The sequence below is a fragment of the Bufo bufo genome, chromosome 2 (assembly GCF_905171765.1).
Source record: "Bufo bufo chromosome 2, aBufBuf1.1, whole genome shotgun sequence".
Lineage (NCBI taxonomy): Eukaryota > Metazoa > Chordata > Amphibia > Anura > Bufonidae > Bufo > Bufo bufo.
The window spans coordinates 454174897-454201247 of NC_053390.1; the positions used below are offsets into that span (position 1 = coordinate 454174897).

General features: G+C 43.9%; 1 protein-coding gene across 4 annotated transcripts; it reads right to left on the reverse strand.

The window, feature by feature from the left end:
* Window positions 1-239: 239 nt before the first annotated feature.
* Window positions 240-25153, reverse strand: C2H19orf25 (chromosome 2 C19orf25 homolog). Of its 4 annotated transcripts, none has more exons than XM_040417588.1 (3): window positions 25091-25153; window positions 22008-22167; window positions 240-1032 (listed from the first exon to the last, which is right to left on the reverse strand). In XM_040417588.1, the coding sequence occupies exons 2-3, from the start codon at window positions 22135-22137 to the stop codon at window positions 842-844; spliced, it is 321 nt and encodes a 106-aa protein (XP_040273522.1). In that variant the 5' UTR covers window positions 22138-22167; window positions 25091-25153; the 3' UTR covers window positions 240-841. The 4 variants fall into 4 exon arrangements, with proteins under 4 accessions (XP_040273522.1, XP_040273521.1, XP_040273524.1 ...); XM_040417587.1 differs by lacking the exon at window positions 25091-25153 and adding an exon at window positions 24784-24937; XM_040417590.1 differs by lacking the exon at window positions 25091-25153 and adding an exon at window positions 24563-24747.
* Between the last annotated feature and the right edge of the window lie 1198 nt (window positions 25154-26351).

Here is a 26351-nt window from a genome sequence, read left to right on the forward strand (position 1 = left end):
GCGTTCGCATGGAGTACCGCCTCCTCTTTCGAACAGCTGATCGGCAGGGGTTCTGGGTGTTGGACCCCAGCTGATCAGATATTGATGACCTATCATCAGGATATAAAACCTCTGCACAACCCCTTTAATCAGCATTTGGTAACTTAGATTAGATATGAAATCTAGGCTTATTTTACCTGTAATTTAACAACACTAAAAACTGTTGTCCTGGGGTACATGAATAACTTTTATTATAAAAAATAATAAAAGTGTAGAATTGTTGTCAGTGACGGACTGCGGCCTCCATAGTTTGTAGAAGCTGTCTTTTAAAATACTTGTTGTTATACTTGAGGCCTTGTAGAAACCTTAAAGTATCTGGCTTCTGGGTGTCTCGTAAATCAATATATATAGGCACTACCCTGGCAGTTTTGTTCTGAATAACATTTGTCAGGCACCAATCGGCCACCCGTTTGTACCAACACTCTTGGAGAGAATGAGAGGAAAGCACAAGGAAGGATACCACACTGGATTCAATTATCATTGTAGCTGAAGAAATAGCAAGAAGTCCAGCGGCCTTATCACGGTGCTCAACATAGCCATGGTAGCCATTCTCTTCCAGAGTCCCAACAATGTCCGTGACCAGGTCTGTGTCCTCTATACTGTACCACACGGAGAATTGATAGGGGTATGGTGAGGCGCACATACCTACTGAAGTGACACAATTTCCATGCAGTACACATTTCTTGAAGATATTCCATACAAATAATCGACATGGACTGTACTTTAAAGAAGATAAATACTCCCACCAACGAAAGTTACAAAGTCAATACCATGCAATGCTCCTATCAGCAGGGGACCACAGTCACATGGCTGCCTCTCTCAACTCTTCTATAACTTTCCCGAGCTTCAATCCAGAAGATCTTAATGACTCAAATTTTTGTTTCAGCTCAACCTGAGTTTCTTTCAACTTGTTGTTCAACTGCACGTAGGAGCAGCTCTGCGTGTACTGCTTTTCGCGGTCATCGGTGGACTCCTGGGAAGGTATCGAGGAATCTAACAGAACAGCATGAAAATGACAGTGAGTGGGGGGAAGGAGGAGAAATTTAAAGAGAACCTGTAACCTCTCCTGACACGTCTGTTTTAGTCACTACTGCTTTCCCCATGTAATAAAGTTCCGGAGCATCTTTTTATATCTCTCTATGTTGTGTCATTGCTCGGTTATTCTTGCTAGAAGTTTAGGAATGAATTGCCAACAGTCTACAACAGGTTCAGCTAGGTCTTATCAGTTGGGTAGCTTTCGTTCCACAGTCTCACACTGGCAGCACTGACTGGATAGTAAATGAGGAAAAGTTTTCAGCAGCAGTTGATAAAAAGTGAAACCTAAGTTTATCCGATATACATTAAAAGCCGCTTACCTATTGTATATTCAGCCTGGGATTGCAGATGTGTCAATAGGAATCAGCAGCATACATACACGTTCAACCGGAAGAGGCTGGGTTAACCCAATCCGTAATATAACTGATTTATTAGACAATGTGAGGGGATACAATTAATAACACAAAGGATATACCTACAAAAAGCTAGTATAAATACAGACATTAGTAACGATGCATCAAGTCATACTTAAAGCGGAGATCCAGAAAGCCTCTCGAATGAGAAGGTTCCTGGTCCAATCACTTCCTCCATCAGATGTACCTCAAGGAAATGTCAGGATGCTCTAGACAAGGCACAATATTATTGGTTCTCTGCACTTCAAAGAATACACCACATGAGGGGCATTACATTTCATAAAGGAGTTTATTGAGTATAGCCTATCATCCTGAGTGGATGAGAAATTGTTACTCTCTCTCATATATTTACAAAGGGTACCTAGGTAGACTACATTTAAGTCCGCAGCACCCATCAGCGCTGCAAGGGAAACGAGTCTAAAGCTGCTCGCTGTCCCACCCTCCCCTTCTTTAGATGACGATTGACAGGGTTCCTTCCTATGCCCAATGTCATAAAAGTGACAGACCACCGAAATCAGCGGGTCTGTGACTACACTATGCTGCCCTCAGTGAGCTCCCTTTAATCTGTCTCAACCATGTGTCAGGTGTATTAGTCCCCATACACAAACTGGGGGACAGAATGCTCCCCAAAGAAGGGGTCCAGTTCACTACACATTAAATGCCAGATGGCATTTTTGCAGGAATTGTATATTTACATAAGATTGGTATGTGTTTCCCGATATTCGAAATATTCCGAAATTTTGTGCTGAATGGTATAATAAAAATAAATAAATAGAGAGAGTCTGTCCCGGCCCCCACTTATCCTCCAGCCTGAGCCCCTGCTGCAGCTTACATCATCTACAGGATTAGTACATCTTGGTGGAAGGAGTTTTTTCTCTCACTCTATACTATTGCTTGGCTTACTATGAGACAGATTTTTGTACACCAGAATTATGGTGAAATGATACTGCAAAATGACATGTATTACGCCCTGCCCTGTTGTCGAGCATGTTGGAAAAAAGTATAGAAACCATAGATGTGACAAACGGCTACTTTTCAGACAGGTTTTTGGGTCAATCACCTTACTAAATCTGGACCTTTTTCTGTACAAGTATCCTCTAATTAAAAAGATTGCGGAAATGTATCAAACTGGTTTAAAGCAGAACTGGCTTAGTTGCCCCTAGCAACCAATCAGATTCCACTTTTCAATTTTCACAGCTCCTTTGGAAAATAAAAGGTGGAATCTGATTGGTTATTATGGGCAACCAAGCCAGTTCTACTTTACACCAGTTTTGATAAATCTCCCCCACTGTCTTTAGAATCTGTCAGACTTGGGTCTATGTAATAATGGGGTAGAACAGCAATCTCATATGTATGGTGGCACATTCCTGGGAATATGCTCTGCATGTCCTAACAAACTCCCGTCAGTAAGCCAGGGTTCTTTCACACTGGCGTTAGGCCTGTCCAGTACTGCCGGATCCGTACTAACGCTTGTACACGTGTGCTACCGGAGTGTGAAAGAAGCCTTAGGCTCCATTCACACGTCCGCATTTTCGTTCCGCTTTTTGCGGAACGGAATTGCGGACCCATTCATTTCTATGGGACCTGGAATTGCGGATCCGCACTTCCAGGTCCGCATTTCCGTTCCCGAAAAATATAGAACATGTCCTATTCTTGTCCGCATTTGCGGACAAGAATAGGCATTTTCTATTAAGTGCTGGCGATGTGCGGACCGCAAAATGCGGAATGCACATCGCCGATGTCCGTTTTTTGCGGATTCACACACACGGACATGTGAATGCAGCCTTAGGGTCCATTCACACGTCCGTTTTTTTTCTTTCCTGATCTGTTCCGTTTTTTCAGGAACAGATCTGGACCAGATCTGGACCCATTCATTTTCAATGGGTCCTGAAAAAAAATCAGACATTGAGCTGTCCGTTTTTTTCCAGGACCCATTGAAAATGAATGGGTCCAGATCTGGTCCAGATCTGTTCCTGAAAAAACGGAACAGATCAGGAAAGAAAAAACGGACGTGTGAATGGACCCTAAATGTGGATTTACTTATTTTTTTTGCTATTAATTGTATCCCATACCATAGTCTAATGCAGGTATGCACAACCTGCGGCCCTCAACCATCTGGTACCAGACATGTCTGTCTATCTCTTGTGGCTGCTCACATGTATCATTCATGTATTCCCCCATTAGATGGGAGTACTAGATGTGTAACTAGACATTTATGATATATACTGTATGTTCAATATGCCATAAATATAGTATTTCAGTTGGTAATACCCCTTGGAACTGGTTCAGTCTGACAGAAAAGGTTGCACCCCCCTGGTCTAATGTATCAGTTATACATTACATTAGTTCCCATTATGGAATGGACTAACCCAGCACCTTCTGGGTCTGCAGGTTTCTATTAGGATGTTTGCAATGAATCTTGGAGTGGAACTGAACCACAGAACAGGTCTTACTTTTTCCATATTGAATAAACTACCATTTCAGTTTTTATCATGTAGAGCTGGAAAGGTTTCCTCTATTACTGTTCAGAACCCAGGATTGGGCCCGCTGCTGGCCCTGCTTGGAGCGCCGCAGACAGGACACGCGCACTGGAATCAATTCCTATTCACTAACTGACCGTGTCAGACTGAGCAGAGACACCCACCTCAGGTGGACCTTTACTGCAGACAACTCATTCATAAACTTCTAGGAGGAATAATAAACGGCACTGCATACAGGTATATGAAAAGATGCTCCAGAGTGGTTATGGGGAATGCAAGAGCTTTCTAAAAGAGTGTCTCCTCAGAGGCAACCCTTTTCAAAAGGCGGCCACATCAGCTGATCGCCCCCACCCCTGGAAAACACCCGAGCAGGGAAGTGACTTGTGCTGGAGACATGTGGTAGTACATAATGGCCATTCAGATGAATGGCTAAGGCCTCATGCACATGACCATATGTTTAGCCTGTGTCTGATCTGCACACAGACATCATCCATGTGGCTGGGCAGCAAATTATAGAACCAGTCTTAGGGTCCATTCGGACATCCGTAGTGCCTGCGGATGCGCAATGCACCCGGCTGGCACCCCCATAGAAACGCCTTTTCTTGTCCGCAATTGCAGACAAAAATTGGACATGCTCTATTTTCTTGCGGAGCTGCGGACCGGAAGATCGGGGCCGCGCTCCAGAAAAGCGGATGCAGAGAGCACATACATAGTGTGCTCTCCGCATCTCTTCCGGCCCCATAGAGAATGAATGGGTCCGCACCCATTCCGGATAATTGCGTAACGGATGCGGACCCATTCTACAGACGTCTGAATGGAGCCTTATACTTGTCTGTTTTACTGAAAAAATAGGCTTCTTTACAAGTGGATCCAGCGTAAATTGCAGAACGCACATGAACCGCAAAACAGATACTGTCTTGTGCAGGAAGTCTAACTGTAATAATAGGGTGGCTTAAGTTCTGTTCTGTCTCAGAGAAGTTTTAAAGGGAACCGGTCACAATAAAAATGGAGTGTAATCTCCAGGCAGCATGTTATAGAGGAGGTGGAACTGAGCAGATTGAGATTTAGGTTTGTGTGAAAATGTTCAGTATAAGGCACGACCGTGACGTTTTTTGCGGTCCGCAAACCGCGGATCAGCAAAAAACGGAAGCCGCCTGTGTTGCTGGCAATTTTAAATTTGTCCCTGTAGCTGTTCTGATAAAATAGGCACTTTTAGACCTAGTTCACACGATCGTTTTTTTTATTGCAGTTTAACGGGGCCGCGCAACGGAGCCACGGATGCGGACAGCACACGGAGTGCTGTCCGCATCTTTTGCGGCCCCATTGAAGTGAATGGGTCCGCATCCGAGACGCCAAAATGGCGGCTCGGATGGGGACCCAAACAACGGCCGTGTGCATGAGGCCTAACTTGTATATCATTCATTTACATCTAGGCTCATTCTGGGCTATGAAATCCAGGAGACGATCCTATCAGTGACTGCCAGCTATCTCTGTATACACAGTCATAGAGGGAAGGCTGTCAGTCACTGATAGGACCGCCTCCTTGTCTTCAGTCAGTGACTGACCGCTATCTCTGTATACACAGTCATAGAGGGAAGGCTGTCAGTCACTGATAGGACCGCCTCCTTGTCTTCAGTCAGTGACTGCCAGCTATCTCTGTATACACAGTCATAGAGGGAAGGCTGTCAGTCACTGATAGGACCTCCTCCTTGTCTTCAGTCAGTGACTGCCAGCTATCTCTGTATACACAGTCATAGAGGGAAGGCTGTCAGTCACTGATAGGACCGCCTCCTTGTCTTCAGTCAGTGACTGACCGCTATCTCTGTATACACAGTCATAGAGGGAAGGCTGTCAGTCACTGATAGGATCGTCTCCTTGTCTTCAGTCAGTGACTGACAGCTATCTGTGTATACACAGTCATAGAGGGAAGGCTGTCAGTCACTGATAGGACCGTCTCCTTGTCTTCAGTCAGTGACTGCCAGCTATCTCTGTATACACAGTCATAGAGGGAAGGCTGTCAGTCACTGATAGGACTGTCTCCTTGTCTTCAGTCAGTGACTGACAGCTATCTCTGTATACACAGTCATAGAGGGAAGGCTGTCAGTCACTGATAGGACTGTCTCCTTGTCTTCAGTCAGTGACTGCCAGCTATCTCTGTATACACAGTCATAGAGGGAAGGCTGTCAGTCACTGATAGGACCTCCTCCTTGTCTTCAGTCAGTGACTGACCGCTATCTCTGTATACACAGTCATAGAGGGAAGGCTGTCAATCACTGATAGGACCGACTCCTTGTCTTCAGTCAGTGACTGACCGCTATCTCTGTATACACAATCATAGAGGGAAGGCTGTCAGTCACTGATAGGACCGTCTCCTTGTCTTCAGTCAGTGACTGCCAGCTATCTCTGTATACACAGTCATAGAGGGAAGGCTGTCAGTCACTGATAGGACCGCCTCCTTGTCTTCAGTCAGTGATTGACAGCTATCTCTGTATACACAGTCATAGAGGGAAGGCTATCAGTCACTGATAGGACCGTCTCCTTGTCTTCAGTCAGTGACTGACAGCTATCTCTGTATACACAGTCATAGAGGGAAGGCTGTCAGTCACTGATAGGACCGACTCCTTGTCTTCAGTCAGTGACTGACAGCTATCTCTGTATACACAGTCATAGAGGGAAGGCTGTCAGTCACTGATAGGACCGCCTCCTTGTCTTCAGTCAGTGACTGACCGCTATCTCTGTATACACAGTCATAGAGGGAAGGCTGTCAGTCACTGATAGGACCTCCTCCTTCTCTTTAGTCAGTGACTGACCGCTATCTCTGTATACACAGTCATAGAGGGAAGGCTGTCAGTCACTGATAGGACCGTCTCCTTGTCTTCAGTCAGTGACTGACAGCTATCTGTGTATACACAGTCATAGAGGGAAGGCTGTCAGTCACTGATAGGACTGTCTCCTTGTCTTCAGTCAGTGACTGCCAGCTATCTCTGTATACACAGTCATAGAGGGAAGGCTGTCAGTCACTGATAGGACCGTCTCCTTGTCTTCAGTCAGTGACTGCCAGCTATCTCTGTATACACAGTCATAGAGGGAAGGCTGTCAGTCACTGATAGGACCACCTCCTTGTCTTCAGTCAGTGACTGACAGCTATCTGTGTATACACAGTCATAGAGGGAAGGCTGTCAGTCACTGATAGGACCGTCTCCTTGTCTTCAGTCAGTGACTGCCAGCTATCTCTGTATACACAGTCATAGAGGGAAGGCTGTCAGTCACTGATAGGACCGCCTCCTTGTCTTCAGTCAGTGACTGACAGCCATCTCTGTATACACAGTCATAGAGGGAAGGCTGTCAGTCACTGATAGGACCGTCTCCTTGTCTTCAGTCAGTGACTGACCGCTATCTCTGTATACACAGTCATAGAGGGAAGGCTGTCAGTCATTGATAGGACTGCCTCCTTGTCTTCAGTCAGTGACTGACAGCTATCTCTGTATACACAGTCATAGAGGGAAGGCTGTCAGTCACTGATAGGACTGTCTCCTTGTCTTCAGTCAGTGACTGCCAGCTATCTCTGTATACACAGTCATAGAGGGAAGGCTGTCAGTCACTGATAGGACTGTCTCCTTGTCTTCAGTCAGTGACTGCCAGCTATCTCTGCATACACAGTCATAGAGGGAAGGCTGTCAGTCACTGATAGGACTGTCTCCTTGTCTTCAGTCAGTGACTGCCAGCTATCTCTGTATACACAGTCATAGATGGAAGGCTGTCAGTCACTGATAGGACCTCCTGCTTGTCTTCAGTCAGTGACTGACCGCTATCTCTGTATACACAGTCATAGAGGGAAGGCTGTCAGTCACTGATAGGACCACCTGCTCGATGTCAAAGCCAAGAATGAGCAGGAATTTCAATTAATAAATGAGAAGTTTTGATAATTTTTTCAAAAAAACTACCTATGTACCAATCTGTTCAGCTTCTCCTGCTCTATTTGCAGATTGCACACCACTTTCATGGTGAAATAAATATATCACCAGTTCGCAATAATGTTATGCAGCAGGTCCGAAAAGTGATGTGGGTTCAATCACGTTATAAACAGGTACAATATATAGGGTTCGGACCGCGCTTCTGGTCCAGGTCAGTATGCAAGTTCTTTAATCCTTCTCACTTCCTCGTTTGCAGAGAGAGCCTGAGGGCTGCAAATACCCCTCAAGTAGATATCCTGCAACCAATGGAATTATAATAGTGTAAATCCGTATGTAACAATAACCTGCATTGCACTGATTGTACTCACACACTGCGTTTCACACAAGGCGTAAATGTAATCTCTCCGTGGTAGGTTGCTCTTATTCTGTCGAAACAGCCACGTTTCCATACAATCTGGTTCAGTCCCCACACGGACTCAAATGGTATATACCACAGACAAATCTGTGTTTCCTTTCTTCAGATTCCTGAAAGTATTCTGTGGACAAGAATGGCTTCTGCAATAGTGAAGCTCCGTAATACTTCTTTAAAACTTTTTATTTGTCCATACTCACAAGACAACTTTCTTAAAACAGCTTTTAAAACACATAAAATTCCCAGCGTCTGCTGCTTCTGCCCGACCCGGGTTTCACTCCTAGAGCTTCGTCAGGGGCACACTTGTTTTCTCCCTCCCCCACCTTCTTATTCCTTCCTTGCAACTAATCAGGAATCAGGTGTATTCTTCCACAGTATTTTCCCATCCTGCTATTAACCCTATACTGGACTCTCCTCATCCCCAGGGGAAAGAAGACGCATGTAGTTACGTCCCCATTCACATGAGCATGCTTTTTAGTATAACGTTTTTTCACTAATTCAATACAGCCTGCAGGTCAAAATCTACATTTAGACCTCCCGGCTGTAGTGTACCTAATTCGTATATCCACTTGGTTTCCTGCCTATTGATTTTTTCCAAAAGACTGCCTCCCCTCCAATGGTTTTGTACGGATTCCACTCCCATAAACTTTAGACCCTCTGGGTTTTTTTGGTGGTATTTTTTATAATGGGCCGATACTCCATGACTTTCAAGACCTTTTTTTATATTTCTTATGTGTTCCTGTATGCGGACTTTTAGAGGTCTAATAGTCCGTCCAACATACTGGAGGCCACAAGGGCACTCCAGTACATATACAACCCCTTTACTATGACAAGTCATCTCACCTACTACTTCTAATTTTTTATCTTTATTGGTGCTTTTGATTAGCGTACTCTTTTGTAATTTTTCTGTTCTTTTTCTGTTCTTGCATGGAATGCAAAAACCACACCAATTAAAGCTATTTTTCATTTTTTTATTTTTATATTTATTTTCAGAACGATTGGCGCTGTGTACCAATTTATTTTTTAGGTTGGGAGCCTTTTTATAGATGACTGTCGGTTGCTCAGGAATAACACGTCCCAAAATTGGGTCATTTTTTAAAATCGACCAGTTTTTTCTGATTGCGTTTTTCAGTTCACCAGAACACTGTGTGAACTGGGTTATAAATGAAAAACGAAAATCCATGGTCTTCTCTATTTTTTTAGGTTTACTATTGGGAGTTCTCTCTTGCTGTTCTGTTATATCTTTTATACACCTCTCCAGGTCTTCATTTTTATAGCCCTTTTCAACAAAGCGCTCCTTTATTACATTGCTCTGTTTTTTAAAAATCGCCGAATCAGTGCAGTTGCGGTGGATTCGCTGGACCTGTCCCTTCGGTACATTAAGTAACCAAGGGGCATAGTGACAGCTCGTTAAATCTATATAGCCGTTTACATCAGTTGGTTTAAAAAAGGTCTTGGTTTTGAGCCGTCCTTCTTCGGCATATATAGTAAGGTCCAGGAAATCCACAGCAACCGCACTGATCGTACTGGTAAAGCTAAGATTCCATTCTTTATTTTCCAAATTGGCAATGAAGATCTCAAGTAGGTTCTTTTCCCCTTCCCATATCACCAGGCAATCGTCTATATATCTTTTCCAGGTTTTTAGGGATCCCCTTTTACTGGATTTTTTTTAGCTCGGGGTCAATGAACTGCTTTTCCCACCTGGTCATGAAGATGTTAGCGAAACTGGGGGCGAATTTCGCCCCCATCGCCATCCCGACCTTCTGTAGGTAAAACTGATCCTTGAACCAGAAGTAGTTATGTTCTAAACAGAATTCAACACATCGTACTATAAAGTCCGCTTGTATCCTAGTCATGTCAGGGTCACTGTACAGGGTTTCTCTTATTGCTTGCAATCCTAGTTTTTTCGGGATGATGGTGTATAGGGACGATACATCGATGGTGGCCATCCATGTATTGTCCCCAATTCCCTGTAATTCCTTTATTATTTCAACCACACTCCCGCTATTTTTCAAATAGGAAGGTGCTATTGGTACATACTTTTGCAGGAAATTATCTATATACTCCGTCAATCTACTAGTAAGAGAATTGATCCCCGAAACTATCGGTCTCCCGGGGGGATTTGTAATACTCTTATGTATTTTCGGCAGTATATAGATAATTGGGGTCATTGGTTCTTTTATATTTAAATAATCCATCTCTTTTTTGCTCAGGATGCCTTTTTCACCACCATATTTCACCAGAGTTTGTAGTTTGTTTTTATATTCTAGGAGGGGGTCTTTTTTCAGCACGGTATAGGTCTTATTATCTCCCAACTGTCTTAGGACCTCTGCTTCGTAGTCCTCAATATTCATAACTACTACCCCACCCCCTTTATCCGCAGGTTTTATTATTATATCTGAATTTTCCTGTAACGTTTTTAGTGCATCTTTTTCTTTTTTGGTTAAATTGCCCCTTTTCTTTTTTGCATCTATTTTTTCCAATTCATTCAAGATGCTTCTATAGGACAGAATATAGAAAAATTACAAGAAAAACTAAAACCCTTCAAAACAAATAAAGAATACATTAAGCAAAGTGAAAAATGTCAAGTTAATATTACAGTAGTAGACAAAGAAATAAAAGAAAAAAAACAGAAAAAATATCGCAAAACATGTGAAGAATACGAGAATAAGAAAATATATAAATGGAGATTCAGGTCAGAAGCAAATGGGAAGACCAATTATTTGGAAATGGGTGAGCAGAGAGGAGTAGAGGAAAGGAAATATAGTGTCAACATGAGAACTAATGGTTATCCCGGACAACAGTGGGGGGAATGGGATGTCAGCAGAAGAAAGGAACATTATGGGGATCGACCCACTGATACATGGGGCATGCAACAGTATGGCGGAAATAACAATGGGTATGGGAGGAATGCCAACCATTACCAATGGCCTAATGTAAGGAAACCATACCAACAATATGGGCGATATAACAGTAATCCTTATAAATTTGTAAAAGAGGATATTATAGATAGGCAGGTTAATAGGGGCCAGACCTATGGAAAGGGGGGGAAGAGCCTAGAGTTAAAGTACAAGAAGAGAGGAAGTTAGATCAACAGAATTTTCCACACCAAGCGATCAAGGGTGTACAGAGGGAGGAACAAGAAAAACTCGAGAAAGTAAAAGAAAAAATAAATACAATCACACCGAATATAAATACACCGCAAAAGAGAAGGTTCATAGAGGAAAAAGAGGGGGGAAAAAACACAAAATCCGCGAACAAAAAAAGCAAGGTGTGAATGATGGGATATTTAATCTCAGCAGACACACCTTGTCGGAACCCGAAAAAGCGGTACTTAGAAAAGGGTTAAAATTCGCGCCATCGAAAAGTTTAAATAAATTTGATGCCTTTGTAGACATCCATAAGTATATCAGGAAGTTGAATATAGCCAAATTTTTCGCAGGAAAGGAGTCAACTAATAACCAGAATAATATAGAAGAGAAACAGGAATATATACATACAAAATTAAAAGATAAGTCAAAATTTTATCCGAAAAACAGAAATAATGAATGTATAGATGCCTTTAAGAGAAGCATCTTGAATGAATTGGAAAAAATAGATGCAAAAAAGAAAAGGGGCAATTTAACCAAAAAAGAAAAAGATGCACTAAAAACGTTACAGGAAAATTCAGATATAATAATAAAACCTGCGGATAAAGGGGGTGGGGTAGTAGTTATGAATATTGAGGACTACGAAGCAGAGGTCCTAAGACAGTTGGGAGATAATAAGACCTATACTGTGCTGAAAAAAGACCCCCTCCTAGAATATAAAAACAAACTACAAACTCTGGTGAAATATGGTGGTGAAAAAGGCATCCTGAGCAAAAAAGAGATGGATTATTTAAATATAAAAGAACCAATGACCCCAATTATCTATATACTGCCGAAAATACATAAGAGTATTACAAATCCCCCCGGGAGACCGATAGTTTCGGGGATCAATTCTCTTACTAGTAGATTGACGGAGTATATAGATAATTTCCTGCAAAAGTATGTACCAATAGCACCTTCCTATTTGAAAAATAGCGGGAGTGTGGTTGAAATAATAAAGGAATTACAGGGAATTGGGGACAATACATGGATGGCCACCATCGATGTATCGTCCCTATACACCATCATCCCGAAAAAACTAGGATTGCAAGCAATAAGAGAAACCCTGTACAGTGACCCTGACATGACTAGGATACAAGCGGACTTTATAGTACGATGTGTTGAATTCTGTTTAGAACATAACTACTTCTGGTTCAAGGATCAGTTTTACCTACAGAAGGTCGGGATGGCGATGGGGGCGAAATTCGCCCCCAGTTTCGCTAACATCTTCATGACCAGGTGGGAAAAGCAGTTCATTGACCCCGAGCTAAAAAAAATCCAGTAAAAGGGGATCCCTAAAAACCTGGAAAAGATATATAGACGATTGCCTGGTGATATGGGAAGGGGAAAAGAACCTACTTGAGATCTTCATTGCCAATTTGGAAAATAAAGAATGGAATCTTAGCTTTACCAGTACGATCAGTGCGGTTGCTGTGGATTTCCTGGACCTTACTATATATGCCGAAGAAGGACGGCTCAAAACCAAGACCTTTTTTAAACCAACTGATGTAAACGGCTATATAGATTTAACGAGCTGTCACTATGCCCCTTGGTTACTTAATGTACCGAAGGGACAGGTCCAGCGAATCCACCGCAACTGCACTGATTCGGCGATTTTTAAAAAACAGAGCAATGTAATAAAGGAGCGCTTTGTTGAAAAGGGCTATAAAAATGAAGACCTGGAGAGGTGTATAAAAGATATAACAGAACAGCAAGAGAGAACTCCCAATAGTAAACCTAAAAAAATAGAGAAGACCATGGATTTTCGTTTTTCATTTATAACCCAGTTCACACAGTGTTCTGGTGAACTGAAAAACGCAATCAGAAAAAATGGTCGATTTTAAAAAATGACCCAATTTTGGGACGTGTTATTCCTGAGCAACCGACAGTCATCTATAAAAAGGCTCCCAACCTAAAAAATAAATTGGTACACAGCGCCAATCGTTCTGAAAATAAATATAAAAATAAAAAAATGAAAAATAGCTTTAATTGGTGTGGTTTTTGCATTCCATGCAAGAACAGAAAAAGAACAGAAAAATTACAAAAGAGTACGCTAATCAAAAGCACCAATAAAGATAAAAAATTAGAAGTAGTAGGTGAGATGACTTGTCATAGTAAAGGGGTTGTATATGTACTGGAGTGCCCTTGTGGCCTCCAGTATGTTGGACGGACTATTAGACCTCTAAAAGTCCGCATACAGGAACACATAAGAAATATAAAAAAAGGTCTTGAAAGTCATGGAGTATCGGCCCATTATAAAAAATACCACCAAAAAAACCCAGAGGGTCTAAAGTTTATGGGAGTGGAATCCGTACAAAACCATTGGAGGGGAGGCAGTCTTTTGGAAAAAATCAATAGGCAGGAAACCAAGTGGATATACGAATTAGGTACACTACAGCCGGGAGGTCTAAATGTAGATTTTGACCTGCAGGCTGTATTGAATTAGTGAAAAAACGTTATACTAAAAAGCATGCTCATGTGAATGGGGACGTAACTACATGCGTCTTCTTTCCCCTGGGGATGAGGAGAGTCCAGTATAGGGTTAATAGCAGGATGGGAAAATACTGTGGAAGAATACACCTGATTCCTGATTAGTTGCAAGGAAGGAATAAGAAGGTGGGGGAGGGAGAAAACAAGTGTGCCCCTGACGAAGCTCTAGGAGTGAAACCCGGGTCGGGCAGAAGCAGCAGACGCTGGGAATTTTATGTGTTTTAAAAGCTGTTTTAAGAAAGTTGTCTTGTGAGTATGGACAAATAAAAAGTTTTAAAGAAGTATTACGGAGCTTCACTATTGCAGAAGCCATTCTTGTCCACAGAATACTTTCAGGAATCTGAAGAAAGGAAACACAGATTTGTCTGTGGTATATACCATTTGAGTCCGTGTGGGGACTGAACCAGATTGTATGGAAACGTGGCTGTTTCGACAGAATAAGAGCAACCTACCACGGAGAGATTACATTTACGCCTTGTGTGATACGCAGTGTGTGAGTACAATCAGTGCAATGCAGGTTATTGTTACATACGGATTTACACTATTATAATTCCATTGGTTGCAGGATATCTACTTGAGGGGTATTTGCAGCCCTCAGGCTCTCTCTGCAAACGAGGAAGTGAGAAGGATTAACCACTTCAGCCCCCAGTGCTTAAACACCCTGAAAGACCAGGCCACTTTTTACACTTCTGACCTACACTACTTTCACCGTTTATTGCTCGGTCATGCAACTTACCACCCAAATGAATTTTACCTCCTTTTCTTCTCACTAATAGAGCTTTCATTTGGTGGTATTTCATTGCTGCTGACATTTTTACTTTTTTTGTTATTAATCGAAATTTAACGATTTTTTTGCAAAAAAATGACATTTTTCACTTTCAGTTGTAAAATTTTGCAAAAAAAACGAGATCCATATAGAAATTTTGCTCTAAATTTATTGTTCTACATGTCTTTGATAAAAAAAAAATGTTTGGGTAAAAAAAAAAAATGGTTTGGGTAAAAGTTATAGCGTTTACAAACTATGGTACAAAAATGTGAATTTCCGCTTTTTGAAGCAGCTCTGACTTTCTGAGCACCTGTCATGTTTCCTGAGGTTCTACAATGGCCAGACAGTACAAACACCCCACAAATGACCCCATTTCGGAAAGTAGACACCCTAAGGTATTCGCTGATGGGCATAGTGAGTTCATAGAACTTTTTATTTTTTTGTCACAAGTTAGCGGAAAATGATGATTTTTTTTTTTTTTTTTTTTTCTTACAAAGTCTCATATTCCACTAACTTGTGACAAAAAATAAAAACTTCTATGAACTCACTATGCCCATCACGAAATACCTTGGGGTCTCTTCTTTCCAAAATGGGGTCACTTGTGGGGTAGTTATACTGCCCTGGCATTTTAGGGGCCCAAATGTGTGGTAAGGAGTTTGAAATCAAATTCTGTAAAAAATGACCTGTGAAATCCGAAAGGTGCTCTTTGGAATATGGGCCCCTTTGCCCACCTAGGCTGCAAAAAAGTGTCACACATGTGGTATCTCCGTACTCAGGGGAAGGTGGGGAATGTGTTTTGGGGTGTCTTTTTACATATACCCATGCTGGGTGAGATAAATATCTTGGTCAAATGCGAACTTTGTATAAAAAAATGGGAAAAGTTGTCTTTTGCCAAGATATTTCTCTCACCCAGCATGGGTATATGTAAAATGACACCCCAAAACACATTCCCCACCTTCTCCTGAGTACGGCAATACCAGATGTGTGACACTTTTTTGCAGCCTAGGTGGGCAAAGGGGCCCATATTCCAAAGAGCACCTTTCGGATTTCACAGGTCATTTTTTACAGAATTTGATTTCAAACTCCTTACCACACATTTGGGCCCCTAGAATGCCAGGGCAGTATAACTACCCCACAAGTGACCCCATTTTGGAAAGAAGACACCCCAAGGTATTCCGTGAGGGGCATGGCAAGTTCCTAGAATTTTTTATTTTTTGTCACAAGTTAGTGGAATATGAGACTTTGTATGGAAAAAAAAAAAAAAAAAAAAAAAAATCATCATTTTCCACTAACTTGTGACAAAAAGTAAAAAATTCTAGGAACTCGCCATGCCCCTCACGGAATACCTTGGGGTGTCTTCTTTCCAAAATGGGGTCACTTGTGGGGTAGTTATACTGCCCTGGCATTTTCCAGGGGCCCTAATGTGTGGTAAGTAGGTAAATGACCTGTGAAATCCTAAAGGTGCTCTTTGGAATATGGGCCCCTTTGCCCACCTAGGCTGCAAAAAAGTGTCACACATGTGGTAACGCCGTATTCAGGAGAAGTTGGGGAATGTGTTTTGGGGTGTCATTTTACATATACCCTTGCTGGGTGAGAGAAATATCTTGGCAAAAGACAACTTTTCCCATTTTTTTATACAAAGTTGGCATTTGACCAAGATATTTCTCTCACCCAGCATGGGTATATGTAAAATGACACCCCAAAACACATTCCCCAACTTCTCCTGAGTACGGCGATACCAGATGTGTGACACTTTTTTGCAGCCTAGATGCGCAAAGGTGCCCAAATTCCTTTTAGGAGGGCATTTTTAGACATTTGGATACCAGACTTCTTCTCACGCTTTGGGGCCCCTAGAATGCCAGGGCAGTATAAATACCCCACATGTGACCCCATTTTGGAAAGAAGACACCTAAAGGTATTTAATGAGGGGCATGGCGAGTTCATAGAAATTTTTTTTTTTTGGCACAAGTTAGCGGAAATTGATATTTTTAATTTTTTTTCTCACAAAGTCTCCCGTTCCGCTAACTTGGGACAAAAATTTCAATCTTTCATGGACTCAATATGGCCCTCACGGAATACCTGGGGGTGTCTTCTTTCCGAAATGGGGTCACATGTGGGGTATTTATACTGCCCTGGCATTCTAGGGGCCCTAAAGCGTGAGAAGAAGTCTGGAATATAAATATCTAAAAAATTTTACGCATTTGGTTTCCGTGAGGGGTATGGTGAGTTCATGTGAGATTTTATTTTTTGACACAAGTTAGTGGAATATGAGACTTTGTAAGAAAAAAAAAAAAAAATTCCGCTAACTTGGGCCAAAAAAATGTCTGAATGGAGCCTTACAGAGGGGTGATCAATGACAGGGGGGTGATCAATGACAGGGGGGGTGATCAATGACAGGGGGGGTGATCAATGACAGGGGGGGTGATCAATGACAGGGGGGGTGATCAATGACAGGGGGGGTGATCAATGACAGGGGGGGTGATCAGGGAGTCTATATGGGGTGATAACCACAGTCATTGATCACGCCCCTGTAAGGCTTCATTCAGACGTCCGGATGCGTTTTGCGGATCGGATCCATCTATCAGTGCATCCGTAAAAATCATGCGGACATCTGAATGGAGCTTTACAGGGGGTTGATCAATGACAGGGGTGTAATCAATGACAGGTGGGTGATCAGGGAGTCTATATGGGGTGATAACCACAGTCATTGATCACGCCCCTGTAAGGCTTCATTCAGACGTCCGGATGCGTTGTGCGGATCGGATCCATCTATCAGTGCATCCGTAAAAATCATGCGGACATCTGAATGGAGCTTTACAGGGGGGTGATCAGGGAGTCTATATGGGGTGATCACCACAGTCATTGATCACGCCCCTGTAAGGCTTCATTCAGACGTCCGGATGCGTTTTGCGGATCCGATCCATCTATCAGTGCATCCGTAAAAATCATGCGGACATCTGAATGGAGCTTTACAGGGGGGTAATCAATGACAGGGGTGTAATCAATGACAGGTGGGTGATCAGGGAGTCTATATGGGGTGATAACCACAGTCATTGATCACGCCCCTGTAAGGCTTCATTCAGACGTCCGGATGCGTTGTGCGGATCGGATCCATCTATCAGTGCATCCGTAAAAATCATGCGGACATCTGAATGGAGCTTTACAGGGGGGTAATCAATGACAGGGGGGTGATCACCACAGTCATTGATCATGCCCCTGTAAGGCTTCATTCAGACGTCCGGATGCGTTTTGCGGATCGGATCCATCTATCAGTGCATCCGTAAAAATCATGCGGACATCTGAATGGAGCTTTACAGGGGGGTGATCAGGGAGTCTATATGGGGTGATCACCACAGTCATTGATCACGCCCCTGTAAGGCTTCATTCAGACGTCCGGATGCGTTTTGCGGATCCGATCCATCTATCAGTGCATCCGTAAAAATCATGCGGACATCTGAATGGAGCTTTACAGGGGGGTAATCAATGACAGGGGGGTGATCACCACAGTCATTGATCATGCCCCTGTAAGGCTTCATTCAGACGTCCGGATGCGTTTTGCGGATCGGATCCATCTATCAGTGCATCCGTAAAAATCATGCGGACATCTGAATGGAGCTTTACAGGGGGGTGATCAGGGAGTCTATATGGGGTGATCACCACAGTCATTGACCATGCCCCTGTAAGGCTTCATTCAGACGTCCGGATGCGTTTTGCGGATCGGATCCATCTATCAGTGCATCCGTAAAAATCATGCGGACATCTGAATGGAGCTTTACAGGGGGGTGATCAGGGAGTCTATATGGGGTGATCACCACAGTCATTGACCATGCCCCTGTAAGGCTTCATTCAGACGTCCGGATGCGTTTTGCGGATCGGATCCATCTATCAGTGCATCCGTAAAAATCATGCGGACATCTGAATGGAGCTTTACAGGGGGGTGATCAGGGAGTCTATATGGGGTGATCACCACAGTCATTGATCATGCCCCTGTAAGGCTTCATTCAGACGTCCGGATGCGTTTTGCGGATCGGATCCATCTATCAGTGCATCCGTAAAAATCATGCGGACATCTGAATGGAGCTTTACAGGGGGGTGATCAGGGAGTCTATATGGGGTGATCACCACAGTCATTGATCACGCCCCTGTAAGGCTTCATTCAGACGTCCGGATGCGTTTTGCGGATCCGATCCATCTATCAGTGGATCCGTAAAAATCATGCGGACATCTGAATGGAGCTTTACAGGGGGGTGATCAATGACAGGGGGGTAATCAATGACAGGGGGGTGATCAGGGAGTCTATATGGGGTGATCAGGGGCGATCAGGGGCTAATAAGGGGTTAATAAGTGACGGGGGGGGGTGTAGTGTAGTGTAGTGGTGCTTGGTGGGACTTTACTGAGCTGCCTGTGTCCTCTGGTGGTCGATCCAAACAAAGGGGACCACCAGAGGACCAGGTAGCAGGTATATTAGACGCTGTTATCAAAACAGCGTCTAATATACCTGTTAGGGGTTAAAAAAACACATCTCCAGCCTGCCAGCGAACGATCGCCGCTGGCAAGCTGGAGATCAACTCTCTTACCTTCCGTTCCTGTGAGCGCGCGCGCCTGTGTGCGCGCGTTCACAGGAAATCTCGGCCATCGCGAGATGACGCATATATGCGTGACTCTGCGCAGGGCTGCCACCTCCGGAACGCGATCCTGCGTTAGGCGGTCCGGAGGTGGTTAAAGAACTTGCATACTGACCTGGACCAGAAGCGCGGTCCGAACCCTATATATTGTACCACTTTCATGGTGACAGGGTCCCTTTAACCCCTTCTCCTGTATCCATTTTGGACATTCGCGACTAAGCAATTTTGTTCAGATTTTGATCGCCACCTTCCAAGATCTATAACTTTTTTATTTTTCCATCGATGCAGCTGTATGGGGGCTTGTTTTTTGTAGGACAAGTTGTAGTTTTTTTTATGGCTCGATTTTGAGGTACTCATAACTTACTGATTAACTTTTATTAACTCTTTCTGGGATGGGGAAAAAAACAATACTGCCCCTGAGTTTCTATGTTATAAATTTTGCGACAGTAATTTTTCAGCATTAAAAGGGTTTCTACCATCAGAAATACTGTTATGTAACTGACTGACATTAGCGATGCGTTAATGTCAGCACTACATAGCAGTATGTTTTTTACATTTCTCCCTGCAGCCGTTCTGATAAAATAAGCACTTTTATAATATGCTAATGAGCCTCTAGGTGCTATGTGGGCGTAGATTCAGCACCTAGAAGCTCCGTCTACTCACCCTTTATCCCGCCCAGGTCCTCTGTTCTGCCCGCTCCTCTTGATTGATGTCACGGTTCGCAGCAACGCTGACGAAATCCCGTACCTGCGCCGTTCACTCACTGCGCCAAATACAGAAGTGAAGGCTGCTCTCCTGGTGCCGGCTTCCTCACTGTGAGGTAGTCGGCGCAGTGAGAAATCCGGCACCAGAAGCGCATCATTCACTCACTGCGCCGAATACAGAAGTGAACGGCGCAGGCGCGGGATTTCGTCAGTGATGCTGCGAACCGTGACATCAATCAAGAGGAGCGGGGCGGGCAGAACAGAGGACCTGGGCGGGATAAAGGGTGAGTAGACCGAGCCTCTAGGTGCTGAATCTACGCCCACATAGCACCTAGAGGCTCATTAGCATATTATAAGGCCTAGTTCACACGATCGTATCACTTTTATAGTTTTTTGCGGTCCGTTTTTCACGGATCCGTTGTTCCGTTTTTGAATTCCGTTTTTCCGTATGCCATGTACAGTATACAGTAATTACATAGAAAAAAATTGGGCTGGGCATAACATTTTGAATAGATGGTTCAGCAAAAACGGAACGGATACAGAAGACATACGGATGCGTTTTTTTTGCGGACCCATTGACTTGAATGGAGCCACGGAACGTGATTTGCGGCCAAATATAGGACATGTTCTATCTTTCAACGGAACGGAAAAACGGAAACGGAATGCTTACAGAACACATTCCATTTTTAATGCGGAACCATTAAAATGAATGGTTCCTTATACGGAACACAAAAAAACGGCCAGTACACTCGCAAAAAAAAAAAAAACGATCGTGTGAACTAGGCCTAAAAGTGCTTATTTTATCAGAACAGCTACAGGGACAAATTTAAAAAACACTTATGTAGTGCTGACATTAGCACATCGCTAATGTCAGTCAGCTACATAACAGTATTTCTGGTGGTAGAAACCCTTTAATAACATTATGCACTTTACTCTCTGGGTCAGTATAATTGTAGCGATACCAAATAATAACTTTTTTATGTTTTACTACTTTTACACAATAAAAACCTTTCTTTAAAAAAAAAATGTGTTTTTTTTTGCATCACCGCATCCCAAGGACCATAACTTTTTTTTTTTTTTTCTTTCTACAGAAGCTTGATTTTAGTGGGATGACTTGTAGTTTTCATGTGCATCATTTTGGGGTACATAACATCATAATATTTTTTCTGCTGAAAAAAGTGTTTTTTAAAAAGTGTATTTTTTTAAAATTTTTAAAACATTTAATCATCGCACAAAGGAAATACAATAGGCGATCTTTTATTCCCTTTATTGGCACCCTGCGATCTCATTCATGGGGGGCTGACGAGAGACAGAGGGAGTCCACTGCCTCTATAACCACTTACATGCCAGAGTCACAATTGACTGACATCTAAGGCTACTTTCACACTAGTGTTTTGAATTCTGTTTGTGAGATCCGTTTCAGGGATCTCCCAAATGGATCAGTTTAGCCCCAATGCATTCTAAATGGATAAGGATCCGTTCAGAATGCATCAGTTTGGCTCCGTTCCACCTCCATTCCGCTCTGGATGCGGACACCAAAACGCTGCTTGCGATGCGGAGCCAAACGGATCCATCCTGACTTACAATGTAAGTCAATGGGAGCGGATCCGTTTTCACTGACACAATATGGTGCAATTGAAAATGGATCCGTCCCCCATTGACTTTCAATGTAAGTCAGGACGGATCTGTTTTGACTTAGACTTTTTTTTGAATGAATAATGCAAACGGATCAGTTCTGGTGTGAAAGTAGCCTAAAAGGTTAAACTGCCCGGATCTCTACTTCTGCCAGTCCAGCATTTAAGCAGCAGCCTAGCATTTATGTGAGAGCCGAGCCCCTTCTCTCTGCTACACAGGAGGCCCATCCAGCAGTTATTCCAGGCCGCTGTGGAAAGTGGTCTAGGAATAAAGCCCCTTAATGACACCGTAGAAACCCATATCAGCGGTCATTAAAGGGTTAAGAATGGCCATACCCCTTTTTGGTGTACTATGGACAAAGCATACCATCATTAAGGTCACAAACGAACACAGGATCAGTTGTTACTGCGCCACGAACATCTTCTAGAATTTCATCTACATGGGGGGGCTCAGGACGAGAGGGAAGAACAATGCGCTTCTTTGCTCTTGACGTCATCCTAATATTGGTTTATGGACAAAATCTCTCCTGAAACAAAAAACAAAACAAAAACAAAACAAAACACATTAATAAACATCCTTTCAACATTACTGCTGGAGAAGTCATACTAAGTTTTACAACCAGCAATAAAGCCTGATGTGTGAGAAAATACAACCAGTTCTACAAAACTGTGCCCCTAATTTACCATGATACTCTGCTACCTGAACTCCACCACTTTGTCCCGTGTCACCTGTGCAAAACGGGCTCTAGAAAACTCTTGTTGGTCATTTCTTCCATTTTTCAGTTAAGCCAGTATTCTCTGCTCTGCACTGATGAGGGGCAATCACCCTGAAACGGCTGTCTGCAGATGAGGTGCTGGCTTATTTATTATCCAAGTCATGTCTCAAGGCTTATTTTAAGAGCTGAACATTGACTTATAAGATAGCTGCCTTACATCTGGTGGCATTAGAGGCAGAGCTTGTTAAGAGCTCATTTGCATCCTGTTCTTCCCAGAATTCCATGGGAATTCTCACGCCGATTAAGATGCTGTCTCCCCAAGGAGAGCTAGAACCCCCCAAATCCTTAGGCCTCTCACCCAGTACTCTCTGCTCTGCACAGATGAGGGGCAATCACCCTGAAACTGCTGTCTGCAGATGAGATGCTGGCTTATTTAATATCCGAGTGTCAATTAAGGTCTTATTTAAAGAGCCGAACACTGACTTATAGGATAGCTGCCTTACATCTGGTGGCATTAGAGGCAGAGCTTGCTTGTAGCTCATTTGCATCCCTTCTTTCCATTTTTCACTCTCCGAAAAAAGTCTCCTGTGCACAAGAGTTTCTTCCGTCCAAAGTGCAGCGCAACCTATGTACTGTGTTCATTCCCTGCTAACCCCAGTGCAAAAGACCTCACAAGCTGCGCTCCAGATGACCATGGGAGCTTGCCACTGACTGATGTAACAGCCGGCATCGGAGTTAACTCACGACTGAAAACACTCCTCAAAAATACTAAGGGCTCTTTCACACTTGCGTTCTTGTGTTCCGGCATAGAGTTCCGTCGTCGGGGCTCTATGCCGGAAGAATCCTGATCAGGATTATCCTAATGCATTCTGAATGGAGAGAAATCCGTTCAGGATGCATCAGGATGTCTTCAGTTCCGGAACGGAACGTTTTTTGGCCGGAGAAAATACCGCAGCATGCTGCGCTTTTTGCTCCGGCCAAAAATCCGGAACACTTGCCGCAAGGCCGGATCCGGAATTAATGCCCATTGGAAGGCATTGATCCGGATCCGGCCTTAAGCTAAACGTCGTTTCGGCGCATTGCCGGAGCCGACATTTAGCTTTTTCAGAGTGGTTACCATGGCTGCCGGGACGCTAAAGTCCTGACAGCCATGGTAAGTGTAGCGGGGAGCGGGGGAGCAGTGTACTTACCGTCCGTGCGGCTCCCCGGGCGCTCCAGAGTGACGTCAGGGCGCCCCAAGCGCATGGATCATGTGATCACATGGATCACGTCATCCATGCGCATGGGGCGCTCTGACGTCACTCTGGAGCGCCCCGGGAGCCGCACGGACTGTAAGTATACTGCTCCCCCGCTCCCTGCTCCTACTATGGCAACCAGGACTTTAATAGCATCCTGGGTGCCATAGTAACACTGAACGCATTTGGAAGACGGTTCCGTCTTCAAATGCTTTCAGTACACTTGCGTTTTTCCGGATCCGGCGTGTAATTCCGGCAAGTGGAGTACACGCCGGATCCGGACAACGCAAGTGTGAAAGAGGCCTTAGAGGAGTATTTTTACTCTTCCGGAAAGAACGTTGTGCAAACATCAGTGACATGTCCTCTTTAAAAGGGTTTACCAGCTACTTGAAGAGGCTCCGGTGCTCCAGTCTCTTCCTAGACTAGAGACGTCACGATTAGTGTTGAGCAAACTTCTGTTTTAAGTTCGGCGTCTAAAGTTCGGCTTCCGGTTAGCGGAGAATCCCGATATGGATTCCGAATTCTGTTGTGGTCCATGGTAGCGGAATCAATAATGGCCGATTATTGATTCCGCTACCACGGACCACAACGGAATTCGGAATCCATATCGGGATTCTCCGCTAACCGGAAGCCGAACTTTAGACGCCGAACTTAAAACAGAAGTTCGCTCAACACTAGTCACGATCATTGGTCACATGGCCGCTATACTATGTAAGGGCTGTGCGTGGGTAAGGCTCATTCAGACGGCCAAAAGCGTTTTGCCATGTGTGTTCTGCATTTTCCAGTGCTATATAGAAATGCCTATTCTTGTCCGCAGCAGATCAGTCACACCCCCACCAATCAGATATAGATGGCTATCCTAAAAATACACCATCGATACCAAGCTGCAGTACTAGATACTACCTGAGGACAGGGGCGGTCCTGGTTTTGGAGGAAAGCAGACATGGTTCTTTCATCCTGGAAGTACATACCTAGACAGAGCTCATTAGAAGAATAGGAAATGAACTGCCATTTTGGTTCCATGATTACGGTCTCCATTTAGCCCTGCCACTGGTAGAGACACAGGAGCAGGTCAGCAGATGAGTACACGTCTCAGTGTTTACTCCCTCACAGGCAGTGAATGCATGCCTCTCGCTCAGTCGGGCCCTCCATTGCACTGTACTGCATTTTAGAGGAGCACATATACATATACCTGCTCTCACTCCAACATCCTCCTCACACCGGTCATCACACGGTAAAGCCTAGAATGTATTGGCTTCTTTGAGGACATAAGATCAGGTGACTGCTTCTTCCCGCCCCTTACACTGTGCCAGATGCCTGACAAAAGCTGGAAAGAGCAGCACTGCTGAGTCCCCAGCGTTACTGTCAATTAACACTCTGCAGTCACTAGAGTACTCTCTGTAATACAATTATAATTGTCTTCCTTTTAGCGGCCATTTTGGCGAAGACTTGTGCTACCGAGTTGGAAGCAGTCTGCTAGTCAGGTTTCAGACACTTACTAGAACTAGTTTTTCCCCAGCCCTCAGGTAGGGATAGAGACGTCAGCATAGCGCGTCTTGGTCATAGTTCTGCGCAGGCGCGTTAGGCTACATTTGATAGGCTAGAAGCTGCACGGTGCCCAAACAGTGACGTGTTCGCTGAGAGGAGAAGTGCCACCAGGCGGCCACGACATCACTTAACCCCTTTTAAGCCAGGCTGATTTTGGAGTAGACCAGTTTTTTTCACCTTCACCCCAAAGCATCTACACGCTGTTTATGTGGTACAGACGACTGAACAGAGCAGTTATGTCACCCTATCTATTTTTACAGCACACTAGTTGTGGCTAGGCGACTGTTACATGGAGCTGTCCTCCATAAAGCTTCATGACAGGAGCTTGTCTGCATATTGGTCCGCAAAATATGTATATCTTCTGTGTGCATTTAGTGTTGCCACCTTTCCCGACAAAAAACACTGGCTACGCCAAAGGGGGTGTGGTTGTGGAGGCGTGGCTTAACACTGTCATACTGTGGCTCCCAGTAATATTAGTGCCCCCAGTAATAGTAATGCCTCTGTTAGTGCCGCCCAGAATGAATAATGCCCCCATTAGTGCCCCCAGTAATAGTAATGCCCCCATTAGTGCCCCCCAGAATTAATAATGCCCCCAGTAAGAATAGTGCTCCCCAGTAAGAGTAGTGCCCCCAGTAACAGTAATGCCCCCAGTAGTGCCCCCCAGTAATAGTAATACTCCCAGTATTTGCTTGCGCCATGGTGAATGCTCGCTGCTGACTGGACGCTCAGGACAGGTCCACAGTCAGCAGTGAGTGTCCACCGCAGCGCGAGCAAATGGACAAGGCTGTACTAATGAGCGCTTCACAATGGAAGAGCTCATTAGTAACAGGCCTTGTAGAAAAATACTGGCAATTAATATTGCCGGTAGAAAAACATTACTGGCACCGGCATTGCCAGTGAGATACCAGCCAGGTGGCAACCCTATGTGCATTCCATATTTTTTCTCACATCCACCAGTGGAAAGGACTATTCTTCTCCGCAATATGGACCTGTTCTATAAGGGCTCATGCACATGATCATATCTGTTCTTGTGCTACGCAAAACATGGATCTTGGCCGTGTGCATGCTGCCATTTTCTTTTTTAGTTCAATAGAAATGCCTTATCCTTTTCAACCAATGGGACACGTTCTATAGTTTTTGCGGGGCTGTGGAATGGACAATTGAAATGAATGGGATCTTATTCAATCCGCAAAAATTGTAGATCGGGTCGCG

Bases quoted from the DNA above. Each gene is read 5' to 3' on its own strand.
- C2H19orf25 (XM_040417588.1), bottom strand. From the start codon at position 22,137: ATGACGTCAAGAGCAAAGAAGCGCATTGTTCTTCCCTCTCGTCCTGAG. The intron at 1,033-22,007 runs GTATGCTTTGTC...CTGTTCTGTTAG, and splicing joins CGTTTGTGACCTTAATGATG to ATTCCTCGATACCTTCCCAG.